General features: G+C 40.8%; 1 protein-coding gene across 3 annotated transcripts in view; it reads right to left on the minus strand.

Moving 5' to 3' along the window:
- Positions 1 to 26,003, minus strand: part of EPHA10 (EPH receptor A10) — a 390,522-nt gene that overhangs the window by 86,043 nt on the left and 278,476 nt on the right. For all 3 annotated transcript variants that reach the window (XM_069972671.1, XM_069972669.1, XM_069972670.1), the window contains exon 4: positions 14,677 to 14,801. In XM_069972671.1, the coding sequence (XP_069828772.1) occupies positions 14,677 to 14,801 (125 nt within the window). The remainder of the gene's footprint in view (positions 1 to 14,676; positions 14,802 to 26,003) is intronic.

Here is a 26,003-nt window from a genome sequence, read left to right on the forward strand (position 1 = left end):
CTAAGAAGAACTAATAATCTTATGCAAGAAGAGTGTTTACAACTATCACGACAGAAAACAACTGTAGAACAAGATAAAGTCAAACAGTTTAATTTAGCTTTTATCACTACCTTCAATTCGAACCATAAAAGAATGGAAGACCTCTTCAAGAAACATTGAAAGATTCTACTGTGTGATCCTATCCTCAGAAAAGAGATCCCACGTACTCCAAGGTTCATTTACCGTAGGGCAAAAACCCTTAAAAATTGTTTGGCCCCCAGTAAACTACGTCCAACCAAAATACCTACTAAAAATACTAACATCATAAATGAAACCAACAAATACGATAACCCTAGATGTAAGTGCTGTGAGAACATCATATGTACAAACCAATTCTCCAGTAAAATCACTAAAGAAAAATTTCCTATAAAACATCACTTAACTTGTGCAACAGATTTTGTAGTATACTTACTCACCTGCCCCTGTGGACTTCAGTATATAGGGAGAACTATAATGCCCCTGAGAACAAGAATCAATAAACATCGTCATAATGTAAATACAGGGTTTATGAAACATAGCGTATCAAGACAAGCGTCCATACACCACAGCAATGACTTCTCTGGCTTCAAAATCTGCCCAATTGATCATATACCCGCAGATGCTTCAAATCAATTCCAGAAATTAAAGAGATGCGAGAGGTTTTGGATCTTTAAACTGGATACATTGTCTCCTAATGGCCTGAATGAAGCTTTGGAAATCAACCTTTAATATATTCTCTCAGCCATAATATCCTTTTACCTTACACCACCTTCCACCCATCCGTAATAAAGTTTTAACTCAGTCCTATCCAGCTCATTTAGCCTATTTAGCTTAATCTATGGTTACCCATTATCATAGGCACACATGTACCTCATGTGTATGTATATTAATTAGACATGTTTTAATCCCTTTTTTTTTTTTTATAAAGTTATGCCACTACAAACAAATAAAAAAGTGCACACAATAAAGTTTATTCAACCCCCCCAAGAAAAAAATGATCATGTGATTTTTATCATTTGTTTTATAAATAAAGTTATGCCCCTACAAACAAAGAAAAAAGTGCACACAATAAAGTTTATTCAAAACCACTATATAAAAAAAACTGATCAAGTAATTTTTATCTTTTGTCTTATAAATAAAATTATGTCTCTACCAACAAAGAAAAAAGTGCACACAATAAAGTTTATTCAAAATCACCACCAAAAAAATGAACATGTGATACGGACCTCTGTGATGTCACTTTTATTTTATTTTATTGTAAATAATAGAACTCGTGATTGTATGCACATAAGAGTCTTTTATACTTTTAACAAATGTAATCATGTTGTATTCAAGTGTATATTGTTATCATTTGATTTGATCTGTTTCAGTCACCTCTGACCCCAGGGGGCGGCACCTGTTTTACAATTTCCTGCCAAACAGATACTTTGGCATATATATAAAGGACCCTCTGCCTATGATACACTATGTCTCTCCTACTTGACAAAGGGGCAATTTATGCCTCGAAACGCGTTGTTTATGAGACCATTAAAATTCATTGTTTTACTTCATTAAACCTGAAGCCGTGAAGCGCCGTCATTCTGGCTCCTGTGGTCCCCGCCTACCCCGAGGATCCGACACTTCATCTGTCAAATAAAATAAGTTACACAAGTTGCATATCCTTGTAATCGTAACAACTTAAAGAACATGCGTAACAAGTTTTCATAATCAGTTTTACCTTAGGACAAACGGCGTAAACATGAAACCTCCCCAAATTAAAAAAATAATAATAATTTTCACCACACTTAATTTTTTTCTGGTTTCGCAGCTCATTTTAACCATTAAGCCTGTCACTGCAAAGTACTATTAGTGGCGCAATAGTTAAGGGCTCATCTGGCTCTAGGTTAAAAAATGCAAGTGCTGTGGCCTTTTAAGCACAAGGAGGAAAAAACGAAAGCGCAAGAATGGAAATTGGCCCGGTCCTTAAGGGGTTAATGGTTGGTTTACTAGTTACCTAAAATGTGTATGTCCACTAAGCAACTGAAATGTTACCAACACATCACATTTTACAATCCTAAAAAAAAAACCAAGTGAGGATCAAATGTGTCAGATTCCAGTAGAGCCGAGAACTCTCCACTCCGTATAACATATTTTGCTGTCAAAAGATGCCTGCCTCAGTTCTAACAGTGTGGAGGGAATTATGGGAAAAAATAAGTCACAAGGCGAGGCTCGGTCGATGGAGATTAGTATGATGAATGGCAGCGATCTTCCAACATCATGTATATCATTTATGGAAATGCGTATGTTGCATTTTAATGTAATAAACCAACATACAGTGAATACAATATATGTAGCATAAAGACGCATAAACTGTCTGTAAACAAGACGTAAAAAAAAAATCTATCTCCTAAAACTGGAGAAATGTGTGGGAAATAAATGCTTCTTTCTACTAGGTTACAATATATCTTAATAATACAGACTGCGAGCTCTGGTGAGGAAATACAGTTACTCGATAGGAACAGCTTTATTACCAGTCTCCTGCAGCAAGTCATGGGGTGGGTAATACACAAAGCGCACAGCACTACAGCAGAGCGATGAGGTGAGAATGGAGAGTGGATACAGGGAGATGTCTTACTCCATTAACTCCCATCCCCCCTATTCATGCTGCAAGTGGGAAGTCTTGCGTGTCATTTTGGCCGAGTTTTAACGGATACTGAGGCGATATATTGTCTGAATATTTTTATGTAGAATTTATATATTACCCAACGGATGGCTGCTCCCTGATTTTTTCGGAGTGTAAAAACCGGTTGGGCAGGTTCACCAAACTTGGATGCAAAGTTGGGGTTCGTCAGTACCGAACCTTAAACGAACCACATCAAAACATCTAAATCATTGCAGCTACCATGGTGGGCCCATAGGGGCTCTATTGCTGTGAAAAATCATGTGGTTTTTGCTGTAAAAAAGAAAGTTTTAATGTTCCATTCATTTCAATAGAAGTGCCTAGGCAGTGTTCCAGGCATTAAAAAGCCCTTTTCAGAAAAAAAAAAAAAAAGTTTTGAAAACACACATGAAAAACTGTGCCAAAAAGTGTGGTTTTTAATAACAGTCTGAACAAACCCTTAACCCCTTCGGGACCAGCCGTTTTTGCGTTTTCGTTTTTTCCTCCTTGTGCATAAAAGGCCATAGCACTTGCATTTTTCCACCTAGAGACCCACATGAGCCCTTATTTTTTGCGTCACTAATTGTACTTTGCAATGACATGCTGAATTTTTGCATAAAGTACACTGCAAAACCAGAAAAAAATTCAAGTGTGGTGAAATTGAAAAAAAAAAAAACGCATTTCTTTTATTTGGGGGGAATGTGTTTTTATGCCATTCGTCCTGGAGTAAAACTGACTTGTTATACATATTCCTCAAGTCGTTACGATTAAAACGATATATAACATGTATAACTTATATTGTATCTGATGGCCTGTAAAAAATTCAAACCATTGTTAACAAATATATGTTCCTTAAAATCGCTCCATTCCCAGGCTTATAGCGCTTTTATATTTTGGTCTATGGGGCTGTGTGAGGTGTCATTTTTTGCGCCATGATGTGTTCTTTCTATCGGTAGCTTGATTGCGCATATGCAACTTTTTGATCGCTTTTTATTACATTTTTTCTGGATTTGATGCGACCAAAAATACGCAATTTTGCACTTTGCGCTGACGCCGTTTACCGTGCGAGATCAGGAATGTGATTAATAAATAGTTTGGGCGATTACGCACGTGGCGATAGCAAACATGTTTTATTTATTTATTTACTGGGAAAAGGGGGGTGGTTCAAACTTTTATTAGGGGAGGGGGCTTTTTACTATTAACAACACTTTTTTTTTATATACACATATACTAGAAGCCCCTCTGGGGTTAGGGTTATTCCCCCCTGGGGTTAGGGTAATCCCCCCCTGGGGTTAGGGTTATTCCCCCCTGGGGTTAGAGTTATTCCCCCTGGGGTTAGGGTTATTCCCCCTAGGGGACTTCTAGTATATATACTCAGATCTCTCATTGAGATCTTTGCTGTATAGATATACAGCAAAGATCAATGAGATCGGCACTCGCTTGCTTTCGGCTGCTGCAGCCGAAAAGAAACGAGTGCCGAGTCGGGGACGGCGCCATCTTGGAGAGATCCCCGGCCGGCTTCAGTAACGGAGATCGCTCCTCCGGGACAACGTCCCGGAGGACCGATCTCCGCCACTAGACACCAGGGAAATGCTGTATCCGGTAATCGGATGCAGCTGTCATGTTTGACAGCTGCATCTGATTACTGTATTAGCTGGCACGGCGTTCGGACCGTGCCCTCTAATACCGGCGGTCCCGGGCTACAAGCGGCGCCCGCACCTGCGCAAGGACGTACAGTTACGTGCTCGTGCGGGAAAGGGTTAAAGTAGTAAAAGTAGCGGTAACTGCGGTCTAAGTTACCTCACAGGGCCAAAGACAGACAGGCGTGAGATTTATTTAGACCTAACTTGCCCCGTAACAGATTTGGCCACATTATCTATAGTGTAAGTGACCACACAGGGACTAGAAAAAGATGAAGGTGGCAACACCGGCAGCACTTTTTTGGATCCATTAGGGCCTACAACAGCCAGTTGAAGGTGGAGGTAGTAGCCCCATCAGCACTCACTGTACCCTATTGCCACGCCTGCTGCTAAAACCACCACCATGACCACTTGTACTACTGCCTCTCCTGGGCCCAGTGCTGCTGCCAGTGGTCATACCCTGAGAAGGGCCAGACTTTGTACATTTGGACATTAACAGGTGCTTTGCAGGGTTAAATTAAAGCAGGAGAGTTGGATGACTGTGGTTTTATCACATTTTTTATTCTGCCAGACACGTTTTTAAGAAAGCACCTGTCGCCTGACAGGTAATTCAAGGCTTTCAATGAACTGGGAGAGTTGGATGACTGACATATAAGCAATTTTTTTTATCCTTAAAGACACTTTTTTTTAAATAAAGCACTAAAGATGTCACCTGACCTGATTCTAAGGGTATGGTCACACTGAGGAATAGGCGAGGAATTGAAGAGGAAAGTTTTCTGCTTGAGATTTCCTCTTCTTCAGCTCTGGTGAAATAGGCGCAAAATTCAAGCAGAAAACGCTAATTCAAAGCCCCAATGATTTCTATGCGTATTTCTCTAGCAGAATCGATATGTCATATACCTTGGCGAAAAACGGGTCTGCGGTGGAACATTCTGCATGTTAATTCCACCAAGTGAACAACAGAGCGGAAATTCCATTGATCTTTCTCTGGTGGAATTTCAAGTGAAATATGTGCAAAATTAAGTGTGGATTTCGCTTGAAATTCCTTGCCTATTCCTTGGGGTGAATGTTCTCCGCTTCTGCCTATTACTTTATTAAAAGTACCTGAGATACCTAAGAAAAAAAACAAACAAACTTTTTTTGCTATGTTAAAGGGACATGTTAAAAGTATTGATCAATTTGGATCTCAGCAGATGGTAAGACTCCCTCTAATCAAGAGAATGAGATGGAATCAGAAGGTATGTGGATTGATACCAGCTGTATGTGGATAGATACCTGGCCTTGGTTTTCCCCTTGTCTTTACATTGACTTATAGGGCCACTTAATATTGTGGTTTTGGTGGTTTCCTTACAGGAGCCGCCCCCTGGCTGGGTCCTTCCCGGAGGGATATCTGGCTAGTCCTGTGTTTTGAGACTCTTCAATGAGGCTCCACAGGCTCTTCTTTTGCATATTTGTTTTCCAGGGGGCAATGCACCTAGGACTTCACTGCATTGAGCGCTTTCACTAGCAGCCAGCAGTGTTAACATTTAGCTGGTCTCCCTGAGATCAGTGATCTGTTTCTCTTTAGGGATCAGAAGGTGGCAGTTGACTGCACTTCCCTGCTGTCGATCATTCCAATCCCGACAGCCCCAAAGACTCTTATCAGAGTTACCGGGCAGCGTACTGTATAGACTTATTATAGAGCTGGCTGCCCTTCTAGTCAGGGGGTGAAATGCGCTTCATCTGGCTCATTCTCCCGATTGGTGGGGTGTCTGCAGTGGGATCAAAACTTTTGACATCTCCCTATGACATGTCAAAAGTTTTTTTTTTTAATGACTCATTTATTGTGCATTTCCACTATTCCTGCAGTCTATTATTTAACCATATACAGTATCTTTCAGATTAATTATCTGTAATATCTTTCAACTAAAATATATATTATATACCAGCAGGCGATTGCAAGTATTCGGTATGCTATTATTATTTTATAGAGAGGGTAGTGGGAGATTGACTTGTACATCATGCTTGACATGAATAAAGATATCTATTGTGCCTCTAAAACTAATTTGCAGAATGGGTTATAAAGGAGAGTGGAGTTCTGGGTAATATGCAAGTGTTTTATAAATAAAATATAATCGTGATGTAGTAAATTGCTTCAAAAGTTTTATGCAAGGCAAAATTTGACAAGTCTATCATTTTGCTGCTTCATTTGAAGCCGGAAACACAACCAACATTTGTGGCTCTTTGATTTCTATTTATATATGAAATCCAGTGATACAATTTCCTGTAAAGGTGAACAGGGTTATTTCCAAGGTTTATGTAACACTGTGGTTCTCAATCATCATCCATTACAAATATTGTCAAATGTTTTGCCTAGGCTTTCATCCAGTCCTATGAAAGCATAATCTCTTTCAACCTACAGAGACTTAGAACACTATCACCCATCAGTATATGGCTATGTTCCCACTCCATGTTCTATGGCCTTTTGAGTCCAAATAATGGCCATTATTTCATAATGATGGCCGTCATTTGTACAATAACAACCGAAATAACGACGACGGAATAATGACGAAAATAATGGAGTTTTTTTTTTATTCAAACGGCCCCAAAAAGATGTTGCGGGAACATGGCCTATTTTTGAGTCATTTGTATCAATATTTGTAAACCAAAACAAAGAGTGAAACCTACACGTATAAAATGTATAAAGAACCTTTTCCTTATTGTGGACAGACTTCTATCTAGAGATAAATGAACCAAACTTTCTGAGTAGAGATTTATTCCGAACTTTGCAAAAAGTTTGGTTTGGTACAGATACTGTTAGGCAGATGACAGGAAGACACGGACAGGTGAAGCCCTGAAGCTGGCACCTGCCCCGCTGTCTCTGCCTAATTGCCTCGACTGCCCTAATTAGCAGCGGACAACTGGTAGACAGTCCCTAGGCCTTACTGAGAAAATACACAAATCAATACAAGACAATACAAACACAATCAGGGGTAGTCTGAAGTCCATGTCAAAACAGAAGGAGCAGTGAAGGACAGAGTCGTGTCTAAGGGGGTCATCAAAAGCAGAGCAAAGCAGAAGTCTGGTAACTAGGAATCAAATACAGGCTAAACTCTAGGTCAAGTAACTCTACGGTGAACTAGGTGCTATTGCAGGCAAGGAACTGAGGACAGGGTCCCAGCTCCAGAACTGATTGGAGCTGAGGCTCCAGCAGAATGTAATGATTTAACTGGTGGTGTCAGCCGCTAGTCACTATAACTTTATGACAGCACACCTGTGCCGTTCGGCTGGCCACAGCACAATCACAGCAGGCCGGCTGCTAGAGACGCTGCAGGCGCTCCCTCAGCAACCGGCCCTGCACATCCCTAAAGACGCTGTTGGCATCAATATCAGTCTAGCCACTCGCTCTGGCAGAGGCGGGAGCAAGGCACGCGACTCGGGCTCTGACAGATACTTTTTAAAAAGATTGGAACAAGTTCGGAAAGATGACAGCTACACGTCTAAAAGACAAAACTTCCCCCCTGTCCACGCTCTCCCGGTGTCCTCTGCATCTCTGATGTCTTCAGTCACCTCCAGCCCGTTCAGCCAATCACTGATGGAGACGGAACAGCGCCATTCATCGGCTGGGTAGGTTGTTACAGTGAACCACACTAAAACCTAAGCTAACCACACTAAAAGCTAAATGCCAGCAATCATTTAGCTGTTTTGGTGTTAAGGTGTGGTTGGGATGAACCTGAACTTTACAATACAATCAGTTTTTTCACTGACTGCCATAATAATAAAAAAAGAATCAAAAAGGATGTTTTTTTTGTTTTTTTTGCATACACAAAAATTGGTTGACCACATTTTTGCGTAAAATAAAAGTAAACTTTTAAAAACGGATATGTTAAACGGACTGCAAAAATGCAGTGTGAACCCAACCTTAGTTAAGGCCTGGGTTCTGAGACCACCACCAATCACTAAAACAAACAAGGAGAAACATTCAGTTGAGATCCAGGAGACAGCTTAGCTGAGCGCTTCTTGATTATTGATTAGTAGGGGTCACAGGGGTTCGCACCTCTTAGGGCTTTATTTAAGGCTGGTGTACTAATATGCCGGTCTTGATGAATCTCCCCCATAGTGCTCAATACTCTGAAGCCTTGTGAGACAACTATTCTCGTCTGGCAGCCGGCAGGGGGGAACTTGAGGAGTAGGAACTTACCCGCGGTAACGGCCGGACCGTCCTTGGGACCCCAGCCAGGCTACAGGATCTCCGGAGCTGACACTGCTCACGGCTGATGGTGGGGCGGGAATCAGTTACTGATTGGCTGAGCCGCCAGTCTATCAGTCAGGACAGGCATTTTCCCGCCATAACATCATCACAACTCAGGGGAAAATCCTTTCTAGCGGGGGTCCCGAGGCCAGTCCCACCACTCACTGAGGTAAGTGCCTACTCCTGATCAAAATTGGCCAGACTTCTCCTTTAAGTAAGACCTTGTAGAAAATGAAATACTCATTGATATGCAGTAGCTTCTCCTTAAGCGTTTGTTACAATCAAGAAAATTAATGTTCTTAGATATTTTAATATTGACTTTAACTCGTGGAAAAAATAGTTTTGCTGACTAAAAGGTTACAAAATCAATGCACAGTACTACCTTCCTCTGAAAACAAGGTTCTGACCTGCCAGCATTTCAATTTGTCACAAGTCTAATTGACATATTGTGGATACAAAAGTCAAAAAGTTTATATGCTATATGCAAGACAAAGGGCAAGGAATAAGACTGTGCATATCCATAGTGGCTGCCATCCAGCAGAAAAGTCATTCATTTTCCAGGAAAACCCAGTTCACGCCATCTGTCAATTTCAGAAGTAGATACATTTATCTTTTATACACATGTTAAAATTATAATGGTTTCAGGAAATTGATTTGGAAGACATGGTTTCTGTCCTGAGGCGAGTGACCTCACTACCATCGTTTTGTGTGGAATGTTTGAAAAGAATATTTGATCTAATAGCTTTAAAATGACTTATTTTACCACATCTAAGTCAATGTTTTTTTTTTTTTTTATTAATAGTAAAAATGATACATCCAAGAAATAGAAAAGTAAAAACTCAAAAACAAACCAAAAAAACGGTCTCTGCCAGTGTATACTGTGTATATAATACTATGCATTATATTCTGCATTTTGTAGATAACTGCTAGACATTAAAGGGGTATTCCAGGAAAAATTCACATTTCACTTTCCTCATGGTGACTGGAGGGAACTGTACTCGGCTCTTTCTGTTGCTCCATAGGAATGAATAGAACCACGGGTCACGTGCTGACCCAGGACTCTATTCATAACAGAGCCTGTGGGATCCGATAGGATCGTCGGGGGGTGGGGGGTTCAGGGGCCGGACCCCAGCAATCTGCTACTTTTCCCCTATCCTGTGGATAGGGAAAAAGTTAATTTTTCCCAGCATACCTCTTTAAGTGTAGGTTCAGGCTGTCTTTTTGCAGACTGTTTAATTTATCTTTTAAAGGGGGGTGGGGGAGTGATGGTGGGGGAGTGAGGAGATTTGATCTTTTTTTTTTTTTTGCGTACACAAAAATGTGGTTGGTCCCATTTTTATGCATATTAAAAGTAACAATTTAAATACGGATTTGTTAAAGGAAGTACAAAACGCAGTGTAAACCTACCCTAGGGATGCTGTAACATGGATTTTTCCTGAAGGGTGTCCATGCTGAAAATGACAGATTCCAGACCACTCCAAACTTAAAATTCTGGATGCATTGCATGGCCGCCCAGGCCTGCACCTGCATCCAGGCAAGTGGCGCCAGGTGCTGATGCTGGACAGTTAACTGTATGTGCTCCTAATTAAGAGCGCATACAGTTAAATGCGTTACAAAATTTTTTAAGGGGCCCCCCTCCCCTACTCACCACACAAAGCACTGCATGTATGTATATATATGTGTGTATGTATGTGTATATATATATATATATATATATATATATATACAGTATATGTTCTGTGATGGGGCCAAAGACTAAAATCTCTTGTGAGAATCCTGGCTGCAACCACAAGAGTGACTGGCAGAGCAGAAAGCCAATGGCTGCTTGCTATGACAGTCTGCTGTTTTAACCTATAAGGGCCCATTAGGAGCCCTCCTGGTTGAATACATAGGTGCAGCAGCACACTACCTACTGCTTAACCCCTTATGCAGTGCAATGTGTAAGTGACCCAAAGTTCCGAAGACTAGGAGATATCTGCTTTACTGCTGGTGCACTGATAACCCCTGACCTCTGCATGGAGCTCTTCCCCTTTTTCTACTTGATTGCAGCTGGAGAACAGAGGTCAGAGGTTATCAGAGCAGTGTCTTCTGCGCTTGTAAACCCCTTTTTTGTGTTGCAGCATGTAAGTAAGCATTGGGTCACTTACTACCTGCAGTACATAAGGGGTTAAGCAGAAGGACACACGCTCTTACCTTCTCCCCCAGGCCCCCCTCCTGCACGGGCCCCATAGCAACTGCCTACCCTGCCTCTATGGTAACTACGGCACTGCGCAGAAGTCTGCGGCAGGTAAGTATGATTTTTTTTTTTACTCTTCCATATTTCAGTAGTTGGTCTTCATGCATAAAAGAAACTATAAAGCTCTGTCTACAGGTGACAGGAGCAACACCTCCTTTACATAACCTGACAGAGTTTAAGTTCTATCTGACTCCATCTCTGATTGTCATTAACGATATTTGTCATCTCCTTGCGCAATCCACTGAAAGGTTTGGCAGTGCAATTTTCTTTTTCAAATTAAGGCCATCACATTTTCTAAATGATTCTCCATGATTAGACCTTTAGTTACGATATTTGATTTGTTCAACTCAAATTGGATCTGCAGTTATGCCTTGGAAATACAATTATACATAATAGGAAAGGTTCAGTATTGATTTAGCTACAGCTTGTCACAGCTAATTAGTTTATTGTTCTGCATAACTAAAGGACTTATTCATACTGAGTGGCCCATGTTTCTATCTTAATGTAATCATGTTGTGTTGATAGGATTCCAAATTCCGTTGTTAGACATGTTTATGAAATGTCTGTCCACTTCCCAGGAATTTTATAGGATATAAATCAGTGCTAGTAACCACTTCTGATAGCTGTTATGAACATTTTGCCTGATTATATAGGGTGCATTTTGATAAGAACTAAGTCATATTAAAGGGGTATTCCACTCACACATAACTTTTGATATGTTGCTGCCCATGGTGAGACTAATAATTCCTTCCATACTTATATATTATCTATTCAATCTCCTTCCCCCAGTTCTGAGCTGCTGCTTTCTGCTGAAGACACAAAATCTGTGTGTGAGCTTTTCTCTGTCTCCCCCTCCTTCCCCCTCCCTTCTGAGACAGCTGATGTAAACAAATCCCTATCTTCAACTTTGGAGCAAATTTGTAATGCTGGGAGAAATAATCAGTGAGTTAATCAGAAAATTGATCTCAGAATAACTCTCCCAGCATTATACAGAGAAGCTATAGAATTGCAGATTAACCCTTAGACAACCCTGGGCGTACCGATACATCCTTCATAGGAGGTGGGGGCCGGCTGCAGTGAGCAGCCAGCACCTCACCATTAATGACAGGCTGCCGTGATCACGCTGCAGCATGTCATTAACTCCTTAAACGCCGCAATCGTTTAAGTGTAAGTGACAGGGGGAGTCCCGTGTCACTTACCGATCGGGACCCCCGCAGTGTGACTGTGGGGGTCCCGATTGTTAAAACGGACTGCCGGAGGTCTCTCACCTGCCTCCGTGCGGTCCTATTGGCGATCTGTTCTCTGAGCCTGCACAGGCAGGTTTAATGAGCAGATCGCCTATCACACTGATCACTGCTATGCCTATGGCATAGCAGTGATCAGTGTGAATAATCACGCAAGTGTATGTAAAAGTCCCCCAAAGGGACTTAAAATGTAAAAAAAAGTAAAAAACATTATTACACTACCCCAAAGCCCCTCCCCCAATAAAAGTTCAAAGCACCCCCCTTTTCCCATTATATAAATAAAACATATAAAAATAAATAAATAAACATATAATATACCGTAGCGTGCGTAATTGTCCGATCTATTAAAATATAACAAGTGTCATTGCGAACAGTGAACGGCGTAGACAAGGAGGGAAAAAAGTGTGTGAATTACCGATTTTATGTTACATTATGTATAAAAAAAATAAGTGATCAAAACGTCTGATCTTCACAAATATGGTATTAATAAACAGGCATATCCCATTGCTTCATTCTGATGTCAGACTTGGTTGATTTGCGTCCTTGTTCTCAAGATCAGATAGTTATCTCCTGTCCCGAGGATAGGGATAACTTGTATTTATAGGACAACCCTTGAAGTTTTGCTTCTGTATTAGTGCTGCAAGTCTTGGTTGGCTTGATCGCGGTTTTGCAGACCCAAAAAGTTAGATCACATCATCAGAAGCCTGGTCAGACTGATACGTAGTGAAAATATGGAAAATGCCAAGGAATGACACTAATGGGAAATTGCTAGAGATGAGCGCAATTCGAGCATGCTCAAGTCTGAATGTACGGCATTGCTGGTGGATTGCTCATCTCTAGAAAAGTCCAATGGAATATCCCATGGATATAAATGAAGAAAAAAAAAAAAAAAAAAAAAAAGCGGGAAAATGAAGATACAAATGGGCCTAAGCTGCGCAGGGCTATTCTGTCAGTTGATTTTTGAATGACTTGGTGAGAATGACCTTTTTTTTTTTTTCCTGCCAACACTTGTAAGTCTATAGAGGGCTTTGTCTCGAACTATTAATACTTCCTTGTAATACATTTTTATATTGCTTTCTACTTTTAAAAAGCATTGTTTTCGTGCAACAATCAGACTCTTGATAACAGGGGGACTATACTCGTAGGTGAAGTTAATTTTATGACAATATAATTTATTTCAATAGCTCTCTGGCTGGCTTGCCCAACATAAGAAAGGGATATTTAGGTCTCTATGACAACTTAATAATCCAAATTGTGGCTTTATTTTTATTATTATAATGGTTTATAAGGTTCTTGGTGTCCGGGTCAAATTAATGCAATGTTCCTCCCCGCCTTCTAAGAGCCATAGCACTTTTATTTTTCCACCTAAAGGGCTGGTTGGGGTGTCATTTTTTTATGCCATGATCTTTACTTTTTATTAGCATCATACTGGTGTAAAAGAAAAATTTTGATTGCTTTTTATAATTTTTTTTTGTACTATATAATTAAAAAAAAATCAGCAATACTGATTGAGTTTTTTTCACTTAGGCCTTGGATCTGACAATTTTGCATGCTACTATATGTAATTTATTTATTTAATATACATTTTTATTTTTATAATGGTCTCCTGAGAGCAGACAGATCGCCCATCCGACAGGACGGAGGTAAGTGGCTTACCCCTGCCCATCGGTACATGTGACCGCATGGCTGTTTGGGTCCTGATCAGTCAGTGACAGGTGCTTAACCTGTCACTGACTTAAATGCCACGATTGCTAAAGATTGCAGAGTTTAAGGGGTTAATGACAGGCAGCTGCAGGATTGCATCTGCCTGTCATTATCCCCTGCCCCAGCCACAATACAGCCCCTGAAGTCAGGAACGCTTATATACCGTATCGTATTGTGGCCCGAAGAGGTTAAAATTGTATTGTGTTCCTTAAAACTTTGACATTGTCCCAGATTCAGCAACAACCCGTAGTCTGTGGCCTTCCTTGTGCCTTTCACTCTGCAGCCTTCAGTTTGGTACCTTCGCAGCCTCTCTCACCTCTTCCCCCTCCTGCTTGTCCTCTTTGTCAAAGAATGTGTCCCTGAAACCTAGGGCGTATGCGCACTGGCTTGGTGAAATTTAAAGGGCTAGTGATCCCATAATTGGCTGCTACTTTGCAGCCCGGGTGCATATATATATTTTATGTCCTGCTCTCTTCCTTTGTTGGAGCCTCTTTGTTCCTACCCCATTAAAGTGTGTCCTGACCATGTTCCTGCTCGATTCCTAAACATGTACCTGCCCGTTTTTCTAATCCTGTTCCTGTCCATTGCATTGTCCCTGCTGCTGATCCTGGCTGTGTCCTGTCTGCTTTGCTTTCTATTGAACGTTGCCCTCCACCACAAAAAAAACCAAACCAGGGTAGCGATCTGGAAGTCGCCTGCCGTAGAAAACCCAACCTTCCTTGCTACAGATTCTGGTGACAGCCAGTGGCTCCTTAGATTCCGTTCCCTGGTCCGGCTTTTCCGTCGTTTGCCGTGGGCTAATGGATCCACATCCTCAGCCATTACAGGAATACAGTAGGTTTAGAAAAGTAAATTCCATAACAATTAGGTAACGTGCTAATCCAACAGCATTGCTTATGATTTCCTTCCATTACTAGTTCAACAGTTAACAATACATCTAAGAAAATAAAGAAGGTGCAAAATACCTTTTCATAGTACTTGATCTCGTACTCTGTATTGTTGATGAACGGGAACGTCGGTTCCTGCCAAGATAACGTGATGCTTTTCTGATCTATTTTGTCTGCCCGAATGTCGGTGATCAAAGAGAGTGCTAGAAAGACAAAAGCACAAAAGTAACCATGTGTTGCAAGAGAAGATACATCTTAATACGATTTTTTGATACGCCATAATATACTTCAGTGCTGCTCATGTTATTTTTGGTCTCCATTCTGATGGACTTCCTTTGTTGCTTTTTTATTAATCTAATTTTTTTTTATTCAACAGAATCTTCAGAAAAAAAGAGTTGGACCAAATCATTTCAATAAAAAAAGCATATAATTTATTTTTGTCATGCGTGATTAAAAACTATTAAAATAAGGAATCCACACAGAAAACAAAAACAGGATCTGAGATCTTAGTGACTCTGTATCCACAATCTGACCCAACCGCTTGTACCTTCAGATAGCTGCTTTGAATCCAAGCTCTGTCCTGGGGTCCGTTCAGCAGGTGATGCAGTTATTGTCCTAGAAACAAGTTTTAAACTTGCAGCTCTGTGCCAAATTTGCGTGGCCTAGAGTGACTATGCATTAGGCTGGCACACCCTCTGTCCCTCCTCCCCGCCCTCCTCATCATTAGGAATGCTCCAGGCAGATTGTCTCCTATTCATCAGCTGTGTGAATACTGCACATGGCTGGATCGTTAAGGCACCTGTGCAGTGTTCACTGCAGAGGAATAGGAAAAATCCTGCCAGTGGCATTCCTAATGATGAGGAGCGTGGGCAGGAGGGACGGAGGGCTGGTGCAAAGTTGGGGCACATATACTCTAGGCCACGGCCGTTTGACACAGGGCTGCAAGTTTAAAACTTGTTTTTTAGGACAATAACTGCATCACCTGATGAACGGACCCCAGGACAGATCTTGGATTAAAAGCTATCTGACGGTACAAGTGATTTGGGGGGGGGGGGGCAGATTGTGGATACAGAGTCGCTCTAATATATTTCTTTTTGTATACACTAACTGTATCTGTATGGGCCCACTGCCTGGGCCTTAAAGCAAGAGGTTGTAAATGTACGCCCTGGCGCGGCTATTTGCAGCCAGGCCCTCACCCTCAATGGCGGGCCGCCGCGGTTACGCGTCTGCCCGCCATTAACCCCTTTAACGCAGCGACAGCAGCGTTTAAGTATAAGTGACCGGAGCATCTCCGGTCATTTAGCGATCGGGACCCCCGCAGCTTGTCTGTAACAATTGCATTTCCTGACTGCCGGAGGTCTCTTACCTTCCTCCGTGCAGTCCTCGGATCGGTTATCTGATTCAGCCTGCCACAGGCCACAGGCAGGCGGAATCAGAAGATCACAGATAACACTGATCCCTGCAATGCTATGGCATAGCAGGGATCAGTGTTACTTATCCAATATATGAATGTGATAGTTCCCTAAGGGAACTATAAAAGTGTAAAAAAATAAATCAATAAAAGTTTTACAAAATGCCCCAAAGCCCCTCCCCCAATAAAAGTGAAAATCACCCCCCCTTCCCATTTCATACATAAAACACATAGAAAGTAATAAAGTTAATTAATATATTATTTACTGTAGCGTGCGTAATTGTCCTATCTATTAAAATTAAACAATACTATTCCCACACGCTGAACGGCGTGAAAAAAGCGCAAAAAACGCATAGATTGCTTATTTTTTTAATGCCATTTTTTTGTGTGTATGTGTATATATATATATATATATATATATATATATGTGTGTGTGTATATATATATATATGTGTATATATATATATATATATATATATATATATATAAATCAGGATTCGCGGCACCTCCGTATAGTGAAAATCGTGTTTATTTCATATAAAAAATTCAAACAAGTGCTGTTGTTTGTTTATATATATATATATATATATATATATATATATTATATATATATATGCGATCATCACGTTTGATCTAGAAAAAAATGTTACTAATAAAAACTAGAGATCATGACGCAAAAAGACGCTCCATACGACGCCGTAGGTGAAAAAATTAAAGCGCAATAGGAGTCACAATACGGCCATTTTAAATATGTCTATTTGCAAAAAATTTTTTTATTGCTAATAAAAATAGTAAAACGTTAGAAAACCTAGTAACCATGCATATAGCTGTGTTCAGACCGACTTATAGAATAAAGGAAAAATACCAGTTTTACTGTAAAGTGCATTACGTAAACATGGAGCCCCCCAAAAATTTGTGCAGTCATATTCTTTGACCCAAGTTCACCCCATAAATGATATTTTTGGGGTTCCGTCATTCATTTTATAACAGACTGAAAGATACCATTACAAAGTACAGCTGCGCCTGAAAAAAAAAGCCCTCACATGGCCCTGTAGGTGGAAAAATGAAAGAGTTATGGGTCTTAGAAGGCGAGGAGGAAAAAGCGAAAACGCTAAAGTGACAATTGGCCCGATCGTAAAGAGAACCTATCACCTAAAATTCACTTTCCCTATTATCAAAGTACACCTCTCCCTAAGTCTATCTATGAAGATACAGATTGCCATTGCCGTCTGTATCTTAATATTTTCCTAATTCGTCTTCTTCAGAGCTGGAAGGCCGGGCGCTGCCATCTTGATGATGGCGGCGGACGGCATTAATGCACCGGAACAAAGGAGCAGGTAAAGTATAAGATACAGACTGCAAAGGCAGTCTGTATCTTCATTTTGTCTATTTATGAAGATACGGACTGCAAAGGCAGTCTGTATCTTATACTATACCTACTCCTCTTGATCGCTGCAGCAAGGCCGGCGCCGCCATCTTGATTACGCTACTTGCGTTCCACCGCTGGAACGCAAGTGACGTAATCAAGATGGCGGTGCCTGGCCTTCCTGCACCGAACAAGAGGATTAGGTAAAGTATAAGATACAGACTGCAAAGGCAGTTTTGTCATTTTGTCTATTTATGAAGATACCTGATCCTCTTGTAAGCTGCAGCAAGGCCACCATCTTTTTTAAGTCTCTTGCGTTCCAGCGGTGGAACGCAAGTGACGTCAAGATGGCGGCGCCCGGCCTTGGCGCTGTGCATGACGGGAGCTTCCTGTCTCACGCCGGCTCTTTTGAAAAGAGCCGGCGCGAGACAGGAAAATAAAAAGTAAATATTTAAAAAATGCGGCCAAAAAAATAATCAATTATATTTACAAATATTAATAAAATATATACATCTAATTAGGGTTTTTTTTTTTTTTCCGTCCATGATTGGTTTTCTTTGAGGCCATTTCAGGCTCTGTCTCTAAGGGGAATAATAATAATAATAATAATAATAATAATAATAATAATAATAATAATAATAATAATAATTAAGTATCTGAAAATAACTGGAATATATTGCTTCTACACTAATATTAAAAATGATATACTCCAGGTATGAGTCATATCTTTACTTTCAAACCCTAAATTGTAGACAAATTAGAAATTTGAGACACATTGTTTCACAGCTTCCACCGAGCCTTGACAGCTTCAAACTCTTTTGGATCCAAGGGAACAACTTTTTCGAACACAAATGGTATGAAGACCCACTGGATTACTCATCACATTGAGTCCGGTACAAAATGGAGTTGTCTACTATGATAGGTGTCCATGTAAGATCTACATGGGCCTTACAGGTTTAAAACTCCGTAGACAGGTATGAGAAGGCATTTTGGACATCATGGCTGCCAAACAATGGGATGTTAGGGCACTATTACACAGAGCTCAATGTAATAAAGACAATCAGCTGAAGAGGCGATGATCGGCTGATCGTTGTCTTGTAAAGTTAATGGCCTCCAGCTGCCCATTGCTTTAATTTTTCACTTTTAAAGCAAGGGCTGCACAGACATCGCTAACAATATATATATACAGCCCTTGCTTCGGGATCATACAGCTGTGTAATAGGTCAATTTAACCGAAATGAAAACATTTGCTAAACAGTTTAGACACAAATGTTTCTTATTGAGTTCCTACCATACATAGGAAGTCTAGGACAAACTAGAGGACAATTGTAAGAGCCAGAAATTGAAGCAAAATATTCATAAAAAGATCTGTGTTAATAGTCCAGATGCCGGAAATATTTATGTCCCACCGCATCATAACTGTCACCATTAGCATTTTACAATCACTAAAATACATCTTTGGCAATTGAGGAGTCTAAAAAAAAAATCTCTAAAGCCGTCTGTGATGCCGCAAATGTTGCCATGTATTTCTTGTTTATAATTGAATAGATTTGTCAAGCTGTACAACATTTTCTCGAATATTTTGTCTACAGAAAAACTGAAAGGGTCTTTAATAACTTTACAGAGTACATGTCATGAAAAATAACTTTTGACATCAAACATGTCAAAAGTTATTGACTCTCTATAGATGTAAGAACGCTGGCTTTCCACTCCATGCGTCTTCAGTCCTGCGCGGAACCACTTCAATGTAGAGTGAAAAAAGGAGAAACGATCCAAAATCAAATCCAGTATATTTGCTCAAAATTAATTCAGCCGTGAGTAACGGTATATAAACCGCATCTGAAACACCTTGGGGTCTTTCTGGGGGATGTGTTTGAGTGTCCACGAAGGGGATTTTAAGCAAATAACCTAGATAAGATTTTGTCTTTTGTAAAGGACTGCTGGGTTGTTTCTCCTTTTTGCAAAAGTTACCGATCCCGTTCACTGCTGAAAACCACTGGGATTAAGAGATATAGCCGGGGAGAGATGGAAGCAGCAATGCAATCCACTCCCTGGCAACCTGCTCTGTCAGTCTAGGTAGTCTGAGCCATAATGGAGATATGGCCGAGGAGTGAATGGTCCGGCTGCTGCGGTCTCTCTCCAGCGATATCTCCTAATCTCAGGGGTCTCAGCAGTGAGACCTGGAGGGATTGATTACTTTTGACATGTCTGTTGACATATCAAAAGTTATTTTGCATGACAATTGCTCTTTAAAGGGGTAGTGTGGCGGTAAAGAATTATTGACAGAATAACACACATTACAAAGTTATACAACTTTGTAATGTATGTTATGTCTGTGAATGGCCCCCTTCCCCGTGTCCCACCACCCCCACCCGTGACATACCTGTCACGTGCTGACTCGTCTCCGATCTTCAGTCTGCGATGTCGTCTTCGGACGGCCGGGCCGAATCCCTCCGAGCGTCCTGAGTGCCGGCCGCCCTCTTCAGCGTCATCAGCTGCTCAGCCGCGATTGGCTGAGCACAGTTATGCCAATGACGCTGAAGAGGGCGGCCGGCGCTCAGGACGCTCGGAGGGATTCGGCCCGGCCGTCCGAAGACGACATCGCAGACTGAAGATCGGAGACGAGTCGGCACGTGACAGGTATGTATAGCGCACCACACTTTCGGGTACATGGGTGGCGGTGGTGGGACACAGGGAAGGGGGCCATTCACAGACATAACATACATTACAAAGTTGTATAACTTTGCAATGTGTGTTATTCTGTCAATAATTCTTTACCGCCGCACTACCCCTTTAAGTTCCCACTACAGAATCATAACTTGAAGAGGTGGCAGTCTGCTAACTTTGATAGCCAAAAATAGTGATTTTTTTTTAAAATTATTTTATTGGACTATTTTTACTTTATTTCCATAAACATACAATACATGTAATTAAAAAATACTACAAGTTTTGATTCTTAAGAGTTATAGCATTAAGTTAAAAAATTCAGTCCAGTACAAAAACACTCCCCCATCCCACCCCAACAGGCTATTAAAGGCAAATAGAAGAAAAAACAAAAAAATCTTTTACTGATTAGAACCATTCTATGGGGGAGATTTATTAAACATGGTATAAAGTGAAACTGGCTCAGTTGCCCCTAGCAACCAATTAGACTCCACCTTTCATTCCTCACAGATAGAGATGAGCGAACCGGGTTCGGGTTCGAGTCCATCCGAACCCGAACTTTCGGCATTTGATTAGCGGTGGCTGCTGAACTTGGATAAAGCTCTAAGGTTGTCTGGAAAACATGGATACAGCCAATGACTACAGTATATCCATGTTTTCCCACATAGCCTTAGCCTTTATCCAACTTCAGCAGCCACTGCTAATCAAATGCCAAAAATTCGGGTTCGGATGGACTCTAGTATGCTCGAGGTTCGCTCATTTCTACTTAGACTCTTTGAAAAATGAAAGGTGGAATCTGATTGGTTGCAAGGGGCAACTGAGCCAGTTTCACTTTAAACCATGTTTAATAAATCTCCCCTTATGTGTTTTGTATAACTTTAGTGCTGCTTTCCATTGTCCTAGGGTGGTGACTATGGGATATAGCCCATTCCTAGCTATTAGGCACAGTTATTATATTTGGCTAGTTTTGACATTTCCGCACGTGGCAATACAAAATATGGTTGATTGTATTTTTTATTTGAAAAATTGGAAAGATTTTATAATACATTTTTTTTAACAAACTTTTATTTCATTTTATTTTACGCCTGTCTAAGAGGTTTGTATACAACAACTTTTATCAACTTTTATCAACTTATAACTTATATATTTAGAAAAAATACATTTTACTCTTTCTGTTGTGCTGTTGTGATGTATTTTTGAAATATTGTTTGTAAGTGATCAAGAACTATCCTATCTAAAGTTTCTAATGAAAAGACTGTGGAAGATGTGATTATTTTTTTATTTTTGATTAAAGATAACTCTGCCCCACCAGGTATTAAAGGAGCACTGTATAACTCCAAGGTGTTTCTACATATAGATATGTGTAATGCCGATTCTATGTTTCCAAATCAATGTATTGGTTCAATAAAAACATTATGTCTCAAATGTGATTAGTTGCTGTTAGCGCTCTGTTTTTTTTTTTTTTTTTTGGTAATTGGACTCTTCAATATTCAACACCCACATACTGTTCTCCACTCAGTTCCACAAATAAATATGCCGGCCATTATCACTCCTCCTTGTCTGCTTAGTTATCTTTATCTATAATCTATAAGTAACTGTTACAGCCGTGGCCCCTATCACCCGCCGCGGCGGCTCTCACTCAGTCCCCCGCCATGGCCATGTTTCCCCTTGTGCCCCCGGGCGGCTTCCTCCTTCCCCCGGCTGCTTCTTCTCTTTCCTGGGCCTGCGTGCGCTCCCCCTGCCTCCAAGGGCACGTGCTGGCTCTGCTTAAATTTAAAGAGGCAGTACACACTTAGTTGGCCAGCTGCTCCCTATAAAATCCAGCCTGCCCTGACCCCATTGTTGGAGCCTCTGCATGCTTCCTAGTGTGTGGTCCAGCTCTCCGTGGTTCCTGCCCGAGGTTTCTGCCCGGGGTACCTGTTGTGACTGCTATCCCGGTCCCGTCCCTACCACGAGTCCTGCTGTGTTTCTGATTTCCTACCTGGTTCCTGTTATACCTTGTCCACAGCCTCTAGCAGGCCTAGCCAGGGGTAGCGACCTGGGGGTCGCCTGCCGCAGCAAGTCCATCCATTATGGCAGGCACTGATGAAGACCAGCGGCCCCTTAGACTCTGCTCCCTGGTGCGGCTTACGTCATCACTAGAGGTGGAGCAGTGGATCCACGACTCCAGTCGTTACAGTAAGCACTCCCAATCACATTTACTCAATAGTGTTTTATGATGGACATCAGTTGTATCCAAAGTGGAAAGCACTGAACATGCCTAAATGTCTGATGCCGCCACAACTGCCGGTCCCCAGGCCACCCGCTGTCTGCCGTCCTCCTCCGCATCATTTCCACAGGAAAGGGCCCCCAGTCCCCTGACTATGGAATATCTCAGCACATGTTGTGAAAAAGAGGACAGTATCAAACAGCCGGCCGCCCATGAACCGGCAGCTGTGACGGAGCAAAACTGGTAACTATACAGCACTGTTATGTTCCCCACAGACTCAGCAGTATCATTCATTAGTCATTGCCAGACAACCCATTTAATATAAAGTTGTTTTCAGATCTTACATATTAGTCGTTTTACAACAACTCTATAAAGGAGGAGGGTAAAGATGGAAAGGGGAGTGCCTGAGTACAGAGAGAGAGAGACGGTAAAGAGACAACTCTTTACGTAAGAGACCTCACAGCAGGGTTTTACAAATAAGTAGCTTAAACTGCTCTCTACTGCTTTCTTATGTCTTCCATGCTGTTGCTGCCTTTTAGGTTGTCCACAAAGAAACAAAAGTTCAAGTTCTCTTTCTCTGCGTCTGCAGAGATTCTGCCAACCGGCTCTGGGAGAACAGAAAATGACAGATTCAGGCTATGTTCACACAATGGGGGAGATTTATCAAACCGGTGTAAAGTAAAACTGGCTCAGTTGCCCCTAGCAACCAATCAGATTCCACCTTTCATTCCTCACAGACTCTTTGGGAAATGAAAGATTGAATCTGATGGGTTGCCGGGGGCGACTGAGCAAATTTAACTTTACGCCATGTTTGATAAATATCCCCCTATGTCTTTTAGTAAAATAACAGCTGTTATTTTCATATAATAGCTGTTGTTCGCAGCGGCCGTCAAATTAATTTTCAGAACATTTATTGGTGGCCGTTATTTACTGAACTACGGACGTTATTTTAAGTTCACACTTTTTTTTTTTTTTTTTTTTTTTTTGGTGGTCTTTTCACCAAAATTCTATGGAAATTTTAAAAAATAGCAGAATAATCATGATCATTATTAATATTTGCCCTTATTTTTCCAGGAAGTGACATCACCATGTTATCCAGGAAGTGAAGCCTTGATGCAGTAATAAGTGCAGGGGAAAAAAAGCACTTTGTGCATTTCCCGTAATAAGTGTGTATTGGTGATTTGTATAAATTTTGGGGGAGAATCCAATACTTTACAGAAAAAGGCATTCAAATTCTTTATATGAGTCACAGTCTGCAAATTAGTAGTATCAAGATAAAAGTTTTTATGGCACACTCACAGTATACAGCCGTATACCGCATATATAATTTTTTTAGAATTCCAAACAGAAAAAGGCATTCAAATTCTTTATAGGATGCATAGTGTGCAGATCAGTAGTACCAAACTTTTTTTTTTTTTGTGTTATGGCACACTCGCAGTATATAGCCATATACCCTATCTTTACAGTGGAAATACTACAGCCTATTGCTGACACTGCACTGCCTGCCTGAACACACTGTCTCAAAACACCTTCTAAATCTCTGCTTTCTATACTCCCTGGAAGAAGCCATTGTAGCGAAACGTTCGTTGGGTTGTGGACCCGAGACCCTCTATTGCTGGATGACAGGTTTGTGGCACGATGTGTGATAGGCGTACTGGTGCCTTACTGTCAACCCCCCCCCCCCCTCCTTTCCTTGTGATGTTGCATACCTTATGTGTATTTTCTCCCCCTCATGTTACTGCCTATTGGTTTTATTAACCGTTGGAGCCCTGTTACATGGTTTGAGCACTTGCACTTTAAATATATACATATATATATTTAAAGATTTTTATTCCCTGTGTAAGGGGGACGTTTGTATGATGGTCACATCACCATACTACATATATTCATTTGGGGGTGTCCTAGGATCCAATTTTTTGCATTTGTGTGGTCAGAAGTGTCCATCTTGTAACAAATTATTTTCATGTGACATCACACAGACCCAAGTGTTGGTGCCTGTGTGAGTGTGTGTCTATTATATCTTTTAAAACAATAAATAAAGAATATTCATATGTTCCCTATAAACGCTTTCCTCAACATGGAACATGGGCAACAACCCGAAACAGATGTCTGCAAAGGAGAAGTCTTTTGTTTTGGAAAGATTGTTGGCTTGGCATAGTATCCCCAGTCAGTGTTCAAAGACTCCTAGATGGAGTGAAACACTTGAAGGGACACCACTTAGCCTAAGTGGTGTGAGAGCTAATTAACATATCCTCTTTTCCCAGAATTCCCAGTGGAGCAGGAATGGCTCTTAAGTCTCAACACGTCTTTATGAGGGAATCATAATGTTGATATTTTGACTACATGTAAACCAATTCTAAAAAAGATAAAAATGAGGTTCTTTACTATTTGATCAAACATAATGTGCCATCTCACCACACCAAGGTTCTCTAGAGAGATGGTCCTACTCTAGCAAATGCCTCTTTTGGGCTCACATTAAGCCTAAAAAATAAGCATAAAGGATTCAACTAATCGCTATTTAAAACACCCACAAGAGATGCGGGAGTTCAAGCAAACAGAAGGTAGCCACCCATCACACTGGCACTTTCAGGTTGCTGTTGCACTTCCCTGTTTTTGCCTGTATTTTAGCCACGGCAGCGTCCAGTCTGCATAGTGGGAATTAAGTGTTGGAGTGCTGGCCAATATCTCCATTTTGTGTCACATGCAGCCTGTTGGCTTGTACTCCCCCTGTGGGTGTTTGAAACATTGATTAGTTGGATCCTTCATGCCCAGTTTGTAGGCTTAATGTGAGGCCAAGAGAGGCCATTGCTAGAGTATGGCCATCTCTCTGAGGGCACCTTGGCGTGGTGAGATGGCCTATTCTATTTGATCAAATAGTTTGCTAAGAACCTCATTTAGAAAAAAAAAAAATCTTTATAACAAGTTTTTTTTGTGTGTATGCTGGAAGGAGTATGTGCCATAAGTACTGACACTTGCAGGTTGCTGTGGCACTTTCCTTTACTTTTTGTCTGTATTTTAGCCCATTGTAAACTGCATAGTGTGAACTGAGGTGTTGCAGTGCTGGCCAATTTCTACATTTTGTTTTGTATATAAACCAAGGCTAAAATGTAGTAGATATCACCAGTCAAGGGAACGTATCACAAGAACATCACTCAATATTAACAAGCTTGTTAGATCTTTCAGTGCCTCGGGTACGTGTTTAAGCCACGCTCATTTTTGCATTTGAAAATTGAAATGTGGTTTGAGGATAACATATTTTATGAACTCTCAAACAAAGTAGCAATAAATCCTGCAAGTTCCGGTGTTTACCCTGAAACATCAGCATCTGCACTAAACTCAAGTAAAATCAGCCTACTAAAATACTGATAAATTAACTATGACAAGTAAAGGGGACGCTAGAGGGGTATTGAGAAAGTCAGCTTTCAGCTGTTGTAATTCCGCAACCTTTCCTTCACACCGGTACAGCAGAACTAATCATGCAAAGACTGAATGGTGTTTATTGACTCCATGAATTTCATTGATTTGAGCAAACTCTATTTAAGCCATAAAAGTCACTTGTATTATACATTCATGCGATTACGGTTCAGTTGCAAAGTTGTAAAGTATCCACTATTCTGCACATAATGATCTTGTAGCTGCATTAAAACATTAGTCCACATTTTTTATTTAGTTTTTCTTAAATCATCATGTTCAGCTCTGTGTGACAATGTAATAGTCTCTAGCCAAGTCATGATTTAGTCTCGAAAACTTAACTT

This window comes from Dendropsophus ebraccatus, chromosome 5 (genome assembly GCF_027789765.1).
Source record: "Dendropsophus ebraccatus isolate aDenEbr1 chromosome 5, aDenEbr1.pat, whole genome shotgun sequence".
Taxonomy (NCBI): domain Eukaryota; kingdom Metazoa; phylum Chordata; class Amphibia; order Anura; family Hylidae; genus Dendropsophus; species Dendropsophus ebraccatus.